This window comes from Streptopelia decaocto (assembly GCF_964273445.1).
Source record: "Streptopelia decaocto genome assembly, chromosome: 7".
In the NCBI taxonomy this organism is placed as follows: domain Eukaryota; kingdom Metazoa; phylum Chordata; class Aves; order Columbiformes; family Columbidae; genus Streptopelia; species Streptopelia decaocto.
The window spans coordinates 67,271,174-67,287,963 of NC_138661.1; the positions used below are offsets into that span (position 1 = coordinate 67,271,174).

At 55.1% G+C, this 16,790-nt stretch overlaps 1 protein-coding gene across 1 annotated transcript; it reads right to left on the minus strand.

Annotated features, from left to right (window-relative positions):
• Positions 1-1,095: 1,095 nt before the first annotated feature.
• Positions 1,096-16,788, minus strand: DDB1 (damage specific DNA binding protein 1). Its single transcript, XM_082057723.1, has 27 exons — positions 16,613-16,788; positions 15,513-15,661; positions 15,295-15,411; positions 13,959-14,180; positions 11,536-11,650; positions 11,353-11,450; positions 10,070-10,228; positions 9,647-9,730; positions 9,354-9,470; positions 8,964-9,066; positions 8,728-8,803; positions 8,539-8,647; positions 8,175-8,353; positions 7,916-8,079; positions 7,726-7,833; positions 7,231-7,438; positions 6,572-6,667; positions 6,251-6,362; positions 5,656-5,779; positions 4,647-4,811; positions 4,022-4,116; positions 3,726-3,896; positions 2,995-3,104; positions 2,628-2,797; positions 2,263-2,365; positions 1,826-1,949; positions 1,096-1,668 (listed from the first exon to the last, which is right to left on the minus strand). Exons 1-27 carry the CDS (start codon positions 16,671-16,673, stop codon positions 1,585-1,587), a joined length of 3,423 nt encoding a protein of 1,140 aa, XP_081913849.1. The 5' UTR covers positions 16,674-16,788; the 3' UTR covers positions 1,096-1,584.
• Between the last annotated feature and the right edge of the window lie 2 nt (positions 16,789-16,790).

A 16,790-nucleotide genomic window follows, 5' to 3' on the forward strand; every position in this document is an offset into this window, starting at 1 on the left:
TCCCCCTGTCCCCAGCAGCCTGTCCAAACACAGCCCTGGCCCTGTCACCTCCGCAACACCAGTTCAGGGGTGGTAATGGAGCCCCAGGATGCCATCAGGAGGCTGCACCCGCCCGCACCGCTGCAGGATTTGGGGAAAAATAACAACCCTGTGCTGATACCGACCTGCCCGGAATGGGATGTGGGGTCTTAAAACGGTGGGTGAGATGTTGGGTGGCTCAGGTGGGGACAGAGCCATGGAGAGGAAGGAAAAGGAAAGAAGGAGGAGAAGGAGGAGAAGGAGGAGAAGGAGGAGAAGGAGGAGAAGGAGGAGAAGGAGGAGAAGGAGGAGAAGGAGGAGAAGGAGGAGAAGGAGGAGAAGGAGGAGAAGGAGGAGAAGGAGGAGAAGGAGGAGAAGGAGGAGAAGGAGGAGAAGGAGGAGAAGGAGGAGAAGGAGGAGGAAGAAAGAAAGAAGGAGGAGAAAGAAAGAAAGAAGGAGGAGAAGGAAAGAAAGAAGGAGGAGAAGGAAAGAAGGAAAGAAGGAGAAGGAAAGAAGGAAAGAAGGAGGAGAAGGAAAGAAGGAGGAGAAGGAAAGAAGGAAAGAAGGAAAGAAGGAAAGAAGGAAAGAAGGAAAGAAGGAAAGAAGGAAAGAAGGAAAGAAGGAAAGAAGGAAAGAAGGAAAGAAGGAAAGAAGGAAAGAAGGAAAGAAGGAAAGAAGGAAAGAAGGAAAGAAGGAAAGAAGGAAAGAAGGAAAGAAGGGCAGGCAGGGACTCCTCTGCCACCCTCCCGCGCATTCTGGTGGCAGTGACCCGGGGAAGTCCCCGTCCCCAGCCCGGGCCAGCCCCTGGCTCACACCATTTCCACCATAAATACACAAACGGAGAGCAGGAGGATAATTATCAACGTGTGTGCCAGAGCTGCAGCCTGGCGGGGAGCAAATCGCCCCCATGCTGCACTTGTGAGGGGTGTGTTGGCCAACACGGGGCTGCAGAGGTGCACGCCGCCCTCGTTAGCGCTAATTAATGCTTGAGGAGGATAAACCCGAGACTCCGCATCTATCAGCCTCACCCGACACCGGCTCCTCCGCCACCTCCACGCGAGCACCACAGACGCACTGTCCCTCTTGGACTACTTTATTTGGTAAAACTCCAAAAACCCCCCGTGGCTGGAGCTCCCCCGGGACTCCCCTCCCTGAGGAGCGCGCTGTCCCGCTGGGCTCCGGCGCCCCGATAAAATCCTCCCCGACTCCGCGCCCACACGTCTCACCCCAGAAAGGTCCTCCTGCCATTGCCCTCCGCTTCCAAAACCACAGCGAATCGAAAAGAATCAAAAAACAAAACCAAAAGCAAAATAAAAAGGTACTGAAGACAACGGTGAGGAGTGGATCCAGGGCAGCGCTACTGCTGGGTCACCCAGTAAAGCCCAGTCTAGGGGCAGCAGTCGAGTCCGCGCGATTCGGGAACTGACGCAGGCGATGCCACGGTGCCTGGGTGACACCCCCGAATATCCCCTGCCAGACCCTTTCCCCGCGTCCCCTCGGTCCCCGAGCTGCGGGTGGGGACAAGATTCTCTTGCTCGAGGCGGGGGAAAGGATCCCCAGATCCTGCTAATGGATGCGGGTCAGCTCCTCCACGATCTTTATCAGGTCGTCCACGGTGGCTTCTCTCTTCATGCCGCTGCCGTCGTCGATCTGCGAGGAGAAAAAGGCATCAGAGCACGGGCTGAAGAACATTCTCGAATTATCGCCTGGTGGGAAGGCGGGAGTTTAGGATTTCCTGGTTTAGCTCAGCCTGGATGCCTGCACGGGGTCGTCTGGAAAGGGTTAAAGCTCACGCCACCCGTCTCACCTGCAAATTCGCCACCACCTCCTGCATCTTGGGCCTGCTGATGTCCAGGAAGCTTTCGATCAGGTCCCCGTCGATGAAGCCCGTCGCCGGTTCTGTCTTGCGTTCGGTGTGAAATGATCTCCAGGTGCTGCCGTCAAGGAGCCAAACCCACGGGAAGGAACCGCTGACAGGCGCACCAACAGCCTGACAGTGCTGTTGCAGGATTTAAGCCACGTTTTAGGGCTGGTTTTAGCCAGATTTAACCTCAAACGCTGTGAGATAAACTCCTCTCTGCCACAGGCACCTTCTCTTTGAGCGCAAAGCCCTGGGCACACCGCAAACATGCTCCCACCAGAGACAAACCCAACACCCCAGCCCACACCCGGTTCAGGCCAAATTCACGAGCCAAACCCCGGAACTGACTGGCCCAGGCTCTCAGCTGGACTACAGAAGGATATAAGGAGTGTTCAATCTTGCCCACGCTCTTGATGACTTTGTTCAACCTGTTCTGCATGTCCAGCAGGAGGTTGTACCAGCTCTCTGACAGCGAGGTCACCAGCCCTGCAAAGGGGAGAACAGAGATGAAGGTGCTGGGCTCATCCCAGTAGCTTCCAGTAGGTTGCTGGGACTGGAGTTGAGCTCGGAGAGCTGGGATAAGGAATAACCAGAGCGTTTTCCTTTCCTGGAAGCAATTTGGGGAGAAAAGGAGGTTTCTGAGGGGAGCACGGCACAGAGTGGGGAACACAGGGGCACGAGGGACCCCCATGAGTGGGGACAGGGACCTGTCACCCCCAACCCCAGCCCGGGGAACCCTCACCCTTACCGATCATGCCGTTAACCGTGCCGAAGAGAACCGAGCCCTGTGTCGGCGTGGACGTCTCGCCCAGGTTCTGCATGACCAGGGAGCCGTGACAGAAAACGTTGACGAACTCTCCCAGGTGGGACAGTCCCACCTCCTGCAAGTGCTGACGCTCCTCGTCGGTGGTGGCCGCGCTGAAACACAAAGTGCCCGGCTCAGGATGTGCTTGGGAGACGGAAAAGCTCCCCCAGTTCTCCCCTCGCTGCTTTTGGAGCTCGGGACGCTCCTCCCACGCTGACACACATCTCCACGGAGCGTGGAGGAGACCAGAGGTCCCGTCACTGCGTCCCTCCCGTCACGCGCTGCCACAACCCCCCGGCAGCCAGCTCACCTGTCCTTCTGGCACACGAACAAATTGAAAGCGTTCTCTGCTCCCAAGAAGTTGTCGTCGTCCAGGATTTCCACGGCGCTCATCCAGTTTGGATTGAAGTCCCGGGCAATCTGGAAGGGGACAAGAGAAGTGGAAAAGTGCCCAGATGGATCTTCATCCCACCCCCAATGTCCAGGTGGGATCTGGTCTGTCCCTCTCGGCTCCATATGAAGTGAAAAAGGCACCGAGGACCTTTGGGAGGTGGCCCTGACCTGAGTGGCACATGGGACAATGCCAAGACACTCCCTGGGCAAACGCAGCCCGTGCCAAAGCCATGCCCAGAGCCACTCGAGTGATTTAAAGCGCACAGATTGTCTCGGTGCCTCCAGCTACGCCGCGTTTGCTGCCAGAGAGGCAGCGACAGCAGCACCGAGCCGTTCCAGCCACCCAGATGGCAGCTCCACCCCGGCAGGCAGCAACCACGCACCAGCACCCGCTCCTGCCCAGGTTCCTGATTCATTGCCCGATTCCTGGAAGCCCGGGGATCTGTCCCTCCAGAAACCACGGGGATCTGTCTAAAAACACATCCAGGTGGCGCTGCACAGCCCTACAGCCTGGTCTTCAAAGGTGGGGTGAGCCAGGCTCAGTCTTTTATCACCTTAAACACTGTTTTCACTCCCGACAGCCTCTCGCAAGCGGCCTCACGAGCTCCCAGCACGCCTTCGAGCAAGACCATTTAACAGCACCGATACCTCCTCAAAGTTTCCTTCCATGGGCTTGTAGGCCAGGAGGAGGACGGAACGCATCAGGTCTCCCACGAGGATGAAGTCACCCTTGGTCTTCAGGTAGAGCGCCATGATGTTGTTGTAATGGTTGCACTCCGTGCGCAGCTCCTTCTCCGCCGTCCACTCGTACAGTCGCACCTGAGGGGAAGGACAGAGCTCTGAGCCAGCCAAAACGCGCTCCCCAACAGAGAGCGGGGACCTGGAGCAGCTTCCAGCTTGGAAACGCACCCAAAAAATCAATGAGGGTGTTACGAGAGCCCTACCGTGCTGTTGATGCTGGCTAAGAGCTTCCCGTTGAACTCCACCATGGAGTACACAGCGCCCTTCACCTCCTTCTCGGCCAGGCTCTGCAGCTTCCCTGGAACAAACCCGTTATTGCCCCATTATTTGTCCTGCTCACCCAAAAGTGTAAGCCCAGGGGGTTCAAAACAAAATCACCCTCCCTAGAAATGTCTCGGAGGATCTGTGGGCAGGTAACGCAGGAGTGACATAAATCATAGAATGTCCTGAGATGGAAGGATCAAGGATCATCGAGTCCAACTCCTGTCCCTGCACAAGACAACCCCAAAATTCACACCATGTGTCTGAGGGTGTTGCCCAAATGTTTCTTGAACACTGTCAGGCTTAGGGCTGTGACAGCTCCCTGGGGAGCCTGTTCCAGTGTCCAGGACCCTCTGCGTGAAGCAGCTTTTCCTCATGTCCAACTGACCCTCCCCTGGCACATCTTCCCGCCATTCCCTGGGGTCCTGTCGTGACCAGAGGGGCAGACACATGCAAAGCAAATCCCCAAACCCCCCTCTGGCGTGGGATTCTTGGGCATCTGCGAGTTCTGTGGGGTCTGAGAAGCTCATCTTCGATCGTTGCCACGTGAGAACACCTTGTTCTTACCGTCAGAGTAGTGGAAGACGACGATGCGGCCCTGCTTGGGCTCTGCCTCCTCTGGATAGACCATGGCAGTGCCCACGATGAAGTAGGTGTTGGGGTCCTTGCCAAGCTTGCAGGAGACCAGGCTGAGGGCGTATTCGTTCTGCAGAAACTGGTGAGCGTGAAGCACTGCGCACAGAGGAAGAAGGCAGAAAAACAGGGTCTTAAGACGTGGCCAAGATGCCTGCCTGGAGATCCCCTCTCCTGTTCCCCAACACCTTGTGCCATCAAAAAAACCCCACACTATGTCTTAAACTATGTCCTATGGTGGATACTCCTCTAGAAAAAATGCTTTGACTGAAGGACACCTGCAAGATCAGAGATGTCTGCGAGTCTGTGAATCATGGAGTCATAGAATTTTGGTTGGAAAAGCCCTTCAAGATCATCGAGTCCAACCGTTGCCCCACCTCTGGCACTGCCCCATGTCCCTGACAACCTCATCTCCACCTGTCCAGCCCTCCAGGGCTGGTGACTCCAGCACTGCCCTGGGCAGCCTGTTCAATGCCCCACAGCCCTTTGGGGAAGAAATTGTTCCCCACATCCAACCTCAACCTCCCCTGGCACAACTTGAGGCCGTTTCCTCTGCTCCTGGCGCTTGTTCCTGGGGAGCAGAGCCCGACCCCCCTGGCTCCAAGCTCCTTTCAGGCAGTTCAGAGATCAGAAGGTCTCCCCTCAGCTCCTGTTCTCCAGCTGAACCCCCAGGTCCCTCAGCCGCTCCCATCACACTTGTGCTCCAGCCCCTCACCAGCTCCGTTCCCTTGTCTCAACTCACTCCAGCACCTCAAGGGCTTTCTTGGAGTGAGGGGCCCAGAACTGCCTCCCAGGATTTGAGGTTTGGCCTCCCCAGTGCCAGTACAGGGGGACAATCCCCACCCTGGTCCCAGTGCAGATCCCAAGTCTCAGCCACACGCTGACACGCTTGTGCTGGAGGAGAACATTGGCCTAGGGTAGGGCTGGCATTTGGGACCGGTACCTTCGAAGGTGTGCTGGTCTATGATGAGCAGGTTGTGCACCTCCACCTCCTCGCCGAAGGATGTCTCGTGTGGCGCCGTGCTGCTGGAGAACAGCTTGCTGGTGCTCACGCTGCTGGACAGGGCCTAGGACACAGGGAAACGGAACAGAATAAAAATAAACACCCTCACGCTGTTCCACGAGGGCTGAGGCAACTGGGGAGGGGAGAATGAACAGGAGAGGAGGTGGAACAAGGAGCTGTCTGGGCCTGAGTGAAGGGATACACTCCCTGCGCCAACAGCAGCAGGTGACATGCGTGGCAGGGGTGGCAAAGCATTAACAAGAGTTTATAAAGTGTTGTGCCTGGATCCATGGGAGAAAGAAACCACTTGAGACCCAACAGATGCCTGTACAGGAAGACAGATGGAGCAGTACCCACAACCAAAAGTGATCTGACAGAACAGCGAGCAGCACAGAGCCCTTCTCACCCCCACGGACAGATCTCACCACCCCATCTCCTCCCAGGCTGCCAAAGGGAGCGTTTGCACTCAGATAAAAGGAAAAATCCGCATCACGGTTTGGCCTGAGGAATAGGAAACGGAGCAGCTGCCTCTCACCTGGGTGCTGGCGCTGGGCCGGAGCGCTGTGGTGCCCCCGCTGGCATCCTGCACCTCGATGCGGCTGGAGAGCACGCCGAAACACTGCGAGACCTCTTGGTAGCAGATTTTCCTGCGGAAAAAGCAGCTGTGTGAGTGGGAGAGCCAGGACAGGTCGCCTTGAGGAGATCACAGAGGCTCTGGAGACAAGAGACAGAGCTGTTCAATTCAGCCTGTGTGTTGAGCATACAGCAGGGACGCTGACTGCAAAAATCTGTCCTCAACCCTGTTCCACGTGTGGGGTCCCCAAACCAGGCTCCCTGCCCCCCCGGCTCAGCTCACCTGGGCGATTCGTAGAGGGGAACCGTGCGGATGTGCAGCTTCTGGATCTCGTCAATGGTGCCGATCGTCAGGGTGCTGTTGTTGGCCAGTGCCAAGCTGTACAGGGGGGAGAAAAATTAAATCCATGAGCAATGACACTTGCAAGGTGGGTGACACAGCAAGAACCTCCCTGTCCTCTGCAAACTGCTGATCCTGGATCCCCTTGCTTGAGGCGCTGGAGAGAGTTCAGAGAAGGGAACGGAGCTGGGGAAGGGGCTGGAGCACAAGTGTGATGGGAGCAGCTGAGGGAGCTGGGGGTTCAGCTGGAGAACAGGAGCTAAGGGGAGACAGGAATACAAAGAAACGGCCTCAAGTTGCGCCAGGGGAGGTTGAGGTTGGATCTGGGGAACAATTTCTTCCCCAAAGGGCTGTGGGGCATTGGAACAGGCTGCCCAGGGCAGTGCTGGAGTCACCATCCCTGGAGGGCTGGACAGACGGACATGAGGTTCTCAGGACATGGAGCAGTGCCAGGGGTGGGGGAACAGTTGGACTCAATGATCTTGAGGGGCTTTTCTAACTAAAATGATTCTGTGATTCTACGCTTCTGTGATCCCAGGACCCCCTTTGCAGTGTCCAAACCTCTCCCACCCCACGTCACGCATGGCGAGGCGCAGGCTGACCTGTCAGGATACCCATCGGAGTTGAGGGGACACATGTAGTTCACTTCCTTCAGGTTGACGTTGGAGAAGACCAGCTTGTGGTTGCTGCTGTAGATGACGGTGGGCCGGTCAGAACAGGCAAAGACGTTGGTGGTGGAGAGAGAGCGGAACGTCCTCAGGACAGTGGGCTGGGTCCCAAGGGTCACCTTCTTTCGGTCACTCAGCAAACCTGCAGAAAAGGAGCATTGGTGTTGGGAGATGCCGCAACGGAGCTCGGAAGAGCAGGATGGCCGAGTGCAATGCGGCTGCAAGACCTTGGGAAGGAATGAGGGTGGGGAAATCATCGTGCGGTCAGCAAAGGAGCCCACTGGAGAAATCCAGCAACTCCCAGTGGCCACGGCCAGTCCCACAAACCCGTCACAGTGAAAAAGTCAAGAAAAAGAGCAATATCTCCAGAAGGATGAAAGAAAATCCGTCAAGCGAGTAAGAGAGCAGGAGATCAGCCGGGCCAGTCACCTGTCTCGAGGCTGAGGCCGAAGTAGAAGAGAGCTCCGTCCCCCAGGGCACACAGGAGGTAGTGGCTGCTCTCAAAGGTCGTCATCAGGATGGAGCGAGGGATAATTTCTGCAGGGAGGAGGAGAAGAGAAGGTTGATGTCCCTCACGACACAGGTCAGGGACCGCTGCCACCCCCCGGGACACCCCTACCTCCTCCCAGCATCTCTTTGTGCAGCAGCTCAAACGAAGGCAGCTTGAGGATGCGGGCGGAGATGTCGGTCCAGAGCCCGATGGCACAGAGCGGGGACATGCCGTTAGTGTCCCCCAGAGGGGTGATGTCCAGGCAGGCCACTTCGTGCTCCATTTCTGTGCAGCTGGCAAGGAGGAGGAAGCAGACAGAGGTGTCAGTCTTGAGCACAAATGGCCAAATCTGAAAGCCCTCGGGTCAGGATGAACGACGTGCACGCACCTGATCTGCCGGAGCTCCTGGGGCCGGATCTCCAGGTAGTAGAGCGCTCGTCCCACAGCCACCACCACCTGGCTGCTGTTACAGGAGGCCACGCTGATGTTCTTGCCATTGGGCTCTTTCCACTCGCTCACCAGGGCTTTGGGTTCTTGGCTAACGAGTCTGACAGAGGCAGAAGTGATCTGGGGAGAGAGAAAACACCTTTGTTCAGTGCCAGAATGACACATCACTCCTGACATCGGCCCCGGGAAGCACTGCAAACCCTCCTCCAGATAAACAGCACAGATCTACATCAGCACCACAATCAATACGGGCTGTAGGGTCACCACAAGATGACATATCTGCATTTCCCTAGAATTTGCATTACCTGGATCAATTGCTGATGCGCCACGTTGCCGCAGAAGAAAGTCTGCTGATCATCCACAAACCCTGTGAGCTCCGTTTCTTCCACCTCCTCTCCGTTTAACATCAGAACCCTGAAAAGGAAAGGCAGCTCCTGTTATATCATGCTCCCACATGTGGCTGAGAGCCTGGCTCAGCATTAAGCCCAGCTTACCTGGTCTGACCGACAAAGGACAGCACCAGCATGTTGTCTGTCTCACGGTGAGCGTCCGACCTCAGAGGCCATAAACCTGCGATAAAGAGCAGCCACGTTTGCTCACTGTGAACATTCTAAAAGCAAGTGGGTGGTGGCAAGTTCCCTGTCACACACCCCAACCTCACACAATGCGGCCCCAGCTGGGCCTTCTTGGGCTGTGGGTTGTTTTTGACAACACAGAACAGCTCATGCACCTTTAATTCCCGGCAGGTCGATGCTGGCGTGTTCGTGGATCCCGATGCCGTTCCGGATGATCCGCAGGGAACCCTCTTTAAATGCGCCCGAGCATGTGACCAGCTGGAGGAAAAGCAGACAAACTTTACCAGCCATTGCTGGGAGGGTTCCCCACTCCTCCTCGCAGTGATGCGCTCTCTAAAGCAGTTTTTGGCAGCTGATCTTTCCCCACTGCGCAAAGGCAACCGCGGCCTCCCTGCTCACACCACTCTTCAGTGCAAAACCTCAAAACCATCCCTGCACCTGGGTAAGACTTTGAGACTCTCCTTTTCCTCCCACGGACAACCCGCGCGCACATCCGGCTGCCCCAAACATCCCCCGTGCTGAGAAAAAAGCAGAATGCACGTTACCTGCCCTTGGCCTTGTCTTTCCAGGTCTACCACACACATGTCGACGATGGGCCCCAGGTTGGTGAAGGTCTCCATGGCCACCACGTAGGAGCCTTGCTCGTTGCTGTCCACGTTGAGCTGCGAATAAACGCAATCGTCGGCTTTTGATGAGCAAAACCGAACAAGTGGAAAGGGTGCAGGGCAGAAAGAAAGCGAAATGTACCCACATCCACATCTTGAGGCCATGGTGAAAATAAATATGTACAAAACCCTGTCTGGACACACAACTAAGGCAGAAGACGGTTGTCACGTACCTTCACAAGCTGCGAATCGCCAAGGCGAGAGCCGACAAACACAACTCCGTTGTCCAGGTAGGTCAAGCACTCTGCAATGGATGTCTGGGGATTGAGAAGATGCAGATGAAGCACCGTGGGCACAACAAGGACCCGGCAGCGCCCCGCACACACCACAGCTCAGCTGCAGCCCGGCGGGAAGGCTCACGAGGGGAATTTCATCCCTTTACAAAACCCACAGAGAGTCCAAGCGTCTCCCAGGGACAGCGCACGAGCCCCAGGCAAAACCCCAGGCACGCGGTGCAGACTTTCAAATGCCCAGATAAAGAATTTCCCAGCGACCGAGAGTTCAGAGATGTGACAACATGACACATCGCCCCACCCCGCGCTCCAAAAGCGTCACCGTTCCTGCCACCCGGGAGAAGTGACAGGGACGCGTCCCACCTCGCCAAGCAGCTCCACGCGCAGGTCCTTCAAGGTGACGGTGCCGTCCATCTGCTCCTCCTTCTCCAGCAGCAGCATGAAGAGCCGCCCTTCCATGTCCCCCAGCAGGTAACGGGACCCGTTGGGATCCACGCGGTTGTGGCACACGATCGTGCTTTGCTGCACGGAAAGGAGGAGGGAATGTTTATTAGGAATCTGTTGAAATCGCCCCAAAAGGGCGTCTCATCCAGCAAGGACCATCTGTGTGCACATCATACAAGAACAACCACATCCCAGGCTGCTTCAATAAACTCTATCAGTGAACACAACCAGAATGTGGGGTTAAACATTCTCAGTTTGGTCACTAGGAACTGCCTCATGCCCCTGAATTAAATTCCACATCATTAGCGTGTTCACAGCCCATGAATCACACCATCAGAAAGCCTGCTTTCCCCATGCTCGGCTTTCCACAGATGCAGGGGTGTTATTTGGGAGCTGCATCTCCAGCCCCCAGCCCTGCAGACATTTTGCTCTGTGCAGTAGATGCTGCCTGGCCTCCTGTCAACGTATTTGCTTTAAAATCCTGATTTTCGCAGATCTTTATTCCCGGCCTCGAGTACAGACGGGCCTGTGCTCTGCTCACAGGTCAAGGCTCACATCCGTACGTCAGCTCTGCCTGCTCCAAAATAAGACTTTCCATCACAGAGCACCACCATTCACAACAATATTTGTGTTTCTTTACCAAAGATTTATAGCTCTTTTCTAATCTGGCATTATTTCCATTTTTAAAGGACCTCCTGGTCCCAGCTCAAGCCTCTGCCGGCCGCGCCATTTGTGCTTCCTGTGGCATTTAAATGTGGGCACCGTCCCGTTCCTCTTACAGAAACCACAAGCTCAGCTTCTGTCACAAACTCTGAGTCTTTTTTTTGCTTCTGAACACGTGTCCCAATCATACACCGGTGGACTCGAGTCTGCTGCCTGAAATAAAACCCGGCTATGGCCTGGCCACATGCCCAAGCTGTGTGCTGCCTCCTAATTAATCCCATTTTCTGGGGCCCAAATGAGATTTTACTGTTATTGTGGCATTTCTGAGCACTCCACGCAGAGCAGAGCCACGCGCTGTGGCACAAACACACGTACAAGCATCACACACATCCCTCAGTCCCCAAAAAACATCGTACTCACCAAACCTCTGTGAGTTTTGGGAGTAAGTGGCCCTATTAGGCTACACCTGGAGACATGCGTGGTTTAAATTCATGGAGAAATTCCACAAGATGCACTTTTAGAACTCATCAGTCACTCACCTTGATGATGGGTGGAGCTATGGCGAGATATTTATCTCCATTGTGATAGGTGATGGACTCCTGCCCGATGATGATCGCGCCTCCAAAAGGCTCCGGCACTGCGCAAGGGGGAAGACAAACATTTAATTTATCAGGGAACCTGTGCAGCACGATGAGAAGGAAGATCTTTTATAAAAGACTAACCTGCGATGACCATGGAGGCTTCGGCCTCTACGTTCTCCTGTTTCCAAGGCCCCTTGTTAAACTCCTTCTCGCGCAGGGACACCTCGTATGTCTTGACGTGTCGACCCTGAGGGTCCTGAAAGAGAAGCCACGTGCGCTAACAACATCTCGTCTGCTGCAGAAACACCAGCGAGCTGCCGCTGTTCCACCCTGCCCACCCCTCTTCAGCCTTCCCCAAACCGCACACGGGGCTCAACACCCACCACAACACTCTGCCCAGGTTGATCCGTATCTTGAACAACCTCTGAAGAAACCCCTGTGCCAAAAAAAAAAAGGCTGGAAACTATTTTATTGCATTTTTAGGCATCGCCACCACCTCCAGCTCCACGTTCAGGGATTGGGGTGGCAGAGCAGCTGACCTCCCGCCTCAACACTCCTCTCGCCTTCCAGCCCTTTTATGTCTCAAAAGCTGAGATGAGGCTCTAAATCACAGCGAGCTGGGTTTTCTTAGGCACTACTTCAAAAGAGCTGTTCAGCTTTATATTTACTATGCCTCTCCGCTTTCCAGATCGGAGGAAAAGTGGGGGTTTTTTGCACCTCCTGGCTCCCGCCTCGCAGCCTCTGCCGCTTGGCAAACAAACCTCCTCCCCAACAGAGCTCCGGAGCCTGGAATTGTGGCAAAGCCCAGCGGTGCAGCCGCAAGGAAAGCGAAGAGCTGAGAGAGAAGGGGAAGGCAGGAGGAGAAACAGCTCTGCCGGGAGGAGAAATTTGAAATTAAAATGGCAGCGGAGTCATTAATGAAGCTTTGGATGTTTCTGGACCACAGCGGCTTTCAAGAATATTTCTTTTTTATGCGTGTCCCCTTTTTGTGGTGTCTTCCTCTGATTTCAGAACTACACCAAAATTATCTCAGACACTGATATTCAATTCAGTCCAAATCATGTGATAATGATTAATAAATTGAAAAGGAATCAAAGCAGCAGCTTGGAAACGTTCCCCTCTCCGCACACACCCAGGGACCAAAACAAAGTGAGACTTATGTAGAGCCTAATGAGTCAGAACTTAGATCTCGCTCCCGCTACAAGGATCAAGTTCATATCGAGTGTTAGACGCGAAGCAAGCTGTTAATTTACTTTATATTTGTATAATATATGTTTATAGTCAATGAGCTCTTAATAGATTTGCTCTGATTTAATCTGTAAAGATGTCAGAGGTTGAGATAAGACCTTTCTTTATTACGCTCTTGAGCGCTGAGTGGAAACCGCTGTGCTCCCATCCCCACCCTGACACCGAACTGAAGAGTTTGTCCAAATGACCATCCCTCTCTGCCTCAGTTTCCCCAGCACGTAACAGCAGCGGCACTAAGCAAACTCAGGGGTACGCTCAGCACCTTCCGGAGCAGCATGCTCATGTTTATAACAAATAAACTATCAGCAGATTTGCTCTAAAAAAAAAGAAAAACTCCTTTGTTTTTTCCAGGTAACCAAACCCCTCCTTATTTTCTCATTTTTTACACACACTGTCAAATTGTTAAGTGTCTGCGAGGTGGGGAGGACACGTGACAGGTGAGGACACATCTCAGCACGCTGAGGTTTGTTGAGGTGACAAGGGAGAGCACCTGTCACCCACAGGACAGGGGACAAGCACTGTCCCAACCCCTGGTCACCTGGTGACAAAGTGACTTTTTGCACCCTCTCACTGTCAGGGGGGTTCAGCAGCACCCACCCCTCCTGAAAATAATAATAGTGAATTCGATATAGAGAGGGAATAATCAAGTTGCTGCAGCTGTGTGGTTTGTAGCGGCAAATTCACACCGTGAGAGCTACGAACTACATTAAAACGGAACTAAATTCACACCAGGGCCTGCACTGCCATCCCCACTCGGCCCAGGCTAAGCTTGACTTTGACAAAGCAAAGATAATCCCTCACTCAGCCAGCACAGCAAAGGCTCTTCGGTTCAAAACAAGCGTTCAGAGAAACGCTGCATCTGGGACAGAGCACCCCGTGATCGGAGAGGTTACAGCCCTTCTTCACGCTCCTGACGGGCCTTTCAAATCCCAAATAAAGACATACTGTTGTTTTTTTTAAGAGGAAGGCTCAAATATCAGAGCAATGCCTGGCTCTGGCTCCAGTCCACCTGCTCAGTGCTTGCGGGAGAGATCCACACTCTCCTCCCGGGCATTCTACAAGGGAATGGTCCCATCCAAAGCACCGGCTGCCCAGCTCTCCAGTGGGAAAGCATTGCTCCCCTCTCCCAGAAACGGACAAAAAGGCAGCGCTAAGGAAAACAGACTTTCCTCAGCTGCACAACGAGCCTGCAGGAGCCAGAACCGTCTCTCGCTCGGCCCAAATCACTTTTTTCCATTGGTTCCAACACGCTCCTGCTGCTCCAAGGCCTTCGGAAAACCTTCAGAGACCCTGGCTGGTGCCTCAGAACAAGGTACCTGGTAGACGAAGCAGATGGTGGGAGCCTGACAGCCGTAGAGGAACTTGACGTCGATGACTTGGAGCTCCTCCAGGCGGATGTTAAAAGCTTTTAACTCCTTGTTCTCCCGGTCCAGGGGAATGACCTTGAAGAGGCCGTCGTAGAGCCGCAGGCCAATCATCCGGCACTCGGGGTCGATGATGCCGATGATGCCAGTCTCCGAGGGACGACCGATGCGATCCTGAGTGAGAGATCAGCGCAGAGGGGACAGAGAAAGGGCAAAGAGCGTCAGAAAAAGATTTGAGAATCGGAGATGTGAGTTACTGCCCCTTGGGGGAGGAAGGACTCTCTCCCAGCAGGTTTAAAACGCCGCCTGGCAAGGAAATGGTGATTCAGGCACCTCAACAGCAGCTCTTCCACCTGAGAGGCAGGCAGAGCTCCCACAGTGCACAATTCCTCCCTCCCAGCCACCCTGAAACATGTTTTCTAATGCCAACTCTCTGCTGAATGACCTCAGAGAAGCCACATCGCCGTCTCCGCTTTCTATCGCAGATGGAGAGCGATGTTCTCCCGCTGCTGTGAAGTGCTTTGAGCCCCACAACCAAAAATCACCCTCTGGAAATCCAGCACCTTATCGGCCCCCACAGACAGGGTCTGATATCAGCACCTGCCATATGGCACAGGGCAGAACTGTGGCACGGGAAGATTAAGCCCTTTTCTCCCCAAAACATTAATGTGTTACTGGACTTGCCCACCTACATCTCCTGCCCAGCTCCACCAACACTTGGTGGAAGCTCAGCACCTCGAAACAAAGGGAAGATGTTCTAGATGGAAATCATTTGGCTAATGACTGATTAAATCCAAAGAGACGTGAATTTCTGACCTGCTCACAAGGAGTGATTCTAATCCACATACACCAAAACAATAGAGGACATCTATAGTTATTAACAACGTTGTACAGCCATGATGGTAACTTCAGAAGTTACTCTTCTGGTGTAAAGACCAGCCACAAAATATTGCAGGAGTCACCTCCCAGGGAAAGTCCTACCTTACACTGAGTTCTAAGGATTATTCTTTTTACAGTAGGAATATCTCAAATTAACCTTATTATTCTGCAAACTATCCTGAGAACAGAGTTGTAGCCGTGTCCCCAGTCCCTGAGCCCGGGACTGACTCCCCGCAAAAAAAAACACCCTCTGGAAATACCAGTGGCAGCAGGTGAACCACACCGGAGTCAGCGGTGGGCAAATAATCACAAATAACAAGGCAGAAACCCCCCACCCTCCTCACCAGGAAGGTAAAACCACCCCCGAGGACAGGAACTGGCCCCTTGGCGGTGCCACAGTTTCACCCACCTGCACGTTGCCGTGGGCGCGGGTGATGATGTCGATGCTGTCGCCGTTCTGCTTGTACTCCAGGATGCAGGCGTTGTACTTGGCCGTCAGGATGAACAACAAATCCTTGCTCTCCCCCTGCCAAAGCAAAGCAGTGTCATGAAGTTTGGGAGGGCAACAAGAGGCAGCAGCGCCACCCGCACACCCGTACCCCACTCCCCGCCCCACAGAGCACCCACCTTGGGGCGGAACAGCTCCATGACGGCGATCTTGCCATACATCCCCACCTCCTTGACGGGCCGCAGCCCCTCTGCCGTCACCACGTAGATCTCCAGGCGCGTGTTCTTGGCGATCAGCAGGTTCAGATCCTCCGCCGAGGTGAAGTGGCCTGGAAAATGGAGAGGAAAAATTGCCATTGAGTCGTACGAAGAGATGAGGCAGCACCTTGGGATGCTGTCACCATAAAATGTGCCAGAGTCTCCTGATATCGGGGGGGTCTGGCCTGCACCCCCACAGCCACAGACTCAGCACCAGCACCCCCTCGGCTGTTGCACCCCAAAACTCCAGCACCTTCCTCCCACAACACCCAGACCCCCCAGCAACTGCCTTCCCTGAGCTCCGACTTCTTTCTCCCCACACCCCCTCCCTGCAACACCCCAAAACACCTCGCAACGGGACACAGAGACAGATGTCACCAAACCAACCCCCTGCTGCTCTCCAAGCCCCCTAGGAGTGCCTGTTCACCCCACACCCCAAAACCCCACCCAGCTCTCAGAAACCTCAAGCCTGGTCCAGAGAAATCCCCTGCACCTCCAGCCCCCCAGGACCCTCAGCACAACCCCAGTGCCCCACATCACCCCCATGAACCTCAACACGTCCCCAAAGAAACTCAAGATGCCCCCAGCTCCCTCAACGCCCCACAGCACCCCCAAAAACCTTAAAGACCCCCCAGCTGCCCCTTTACACGCCTATGAACCCCAGGGCATCTCCAGAGCCCTCAGTGCTCCCGCAGCCTCTGCCATATCTCAGCACTCCCCAAAATACCACGGTGCGCTCACAGCGCCCCCCCGCAATGGACTCAGTGAACCCCTCGGTCCCCGCAGTGCCCCAACCGCCCCCTGAGTGCCCCCAAATCCCCCCAGTGCCCCACAACCCCGCCACGGGCCCCAGAGCCTCGCTAACCCCCAGGCACTTCAATGTCCCTCCGGTGGTCCCCAGGGACCTCTTCACTCTCCCCCCAGCCCCCCGGTGTCCCTCAGCCCCCATCACTCCCGCTCCCGCTCAGGCCTCGCCGCCACCGTTAGGCCCCGGGATCCCGGCGCCGCCCCGCCGCCAGTACCGGTGACACAGCCGTTCACGGCCGTCGGCTTCTGCGCCGTCACCACGTAGTTGTAGGACATGGCGGCGGCGGCGGGCGGGGGCCGGTAAAGCGGAACAGAACCGGGACGGGGCCCGGACAGGACAGGGCGCGCAGCGGGACCGCGGCCTCTCCGCCGCCGCCCACGCCTCTTCCGCCC

Excerpts from the sequence above, each read along its gene's own strand:
- DDB1 (XM_082057723.1), bottom strand. The coding sequence starts at position 16,673 with ATGTCCTACAACTACGTGGTGACGGCGCAGAAGCCGACGGCCGTGAAC. Across the intron at positions 11,451-11,535 it reads AGCCTCCATGGTCATCGCAG|TGCCGGAGCCTTTTGGAGGC; the intron begins GTTAGTCTTTTA and ends CCCCTTGCGCAG. Across the intron at positions 9,067-9,353 it reads AAAGACAAGGCCAAGGGCAG|CTGGTCACATGCTCGGGCGC; the intron begins GTAACGTGCATT and ends CTTTTCCTCCAG.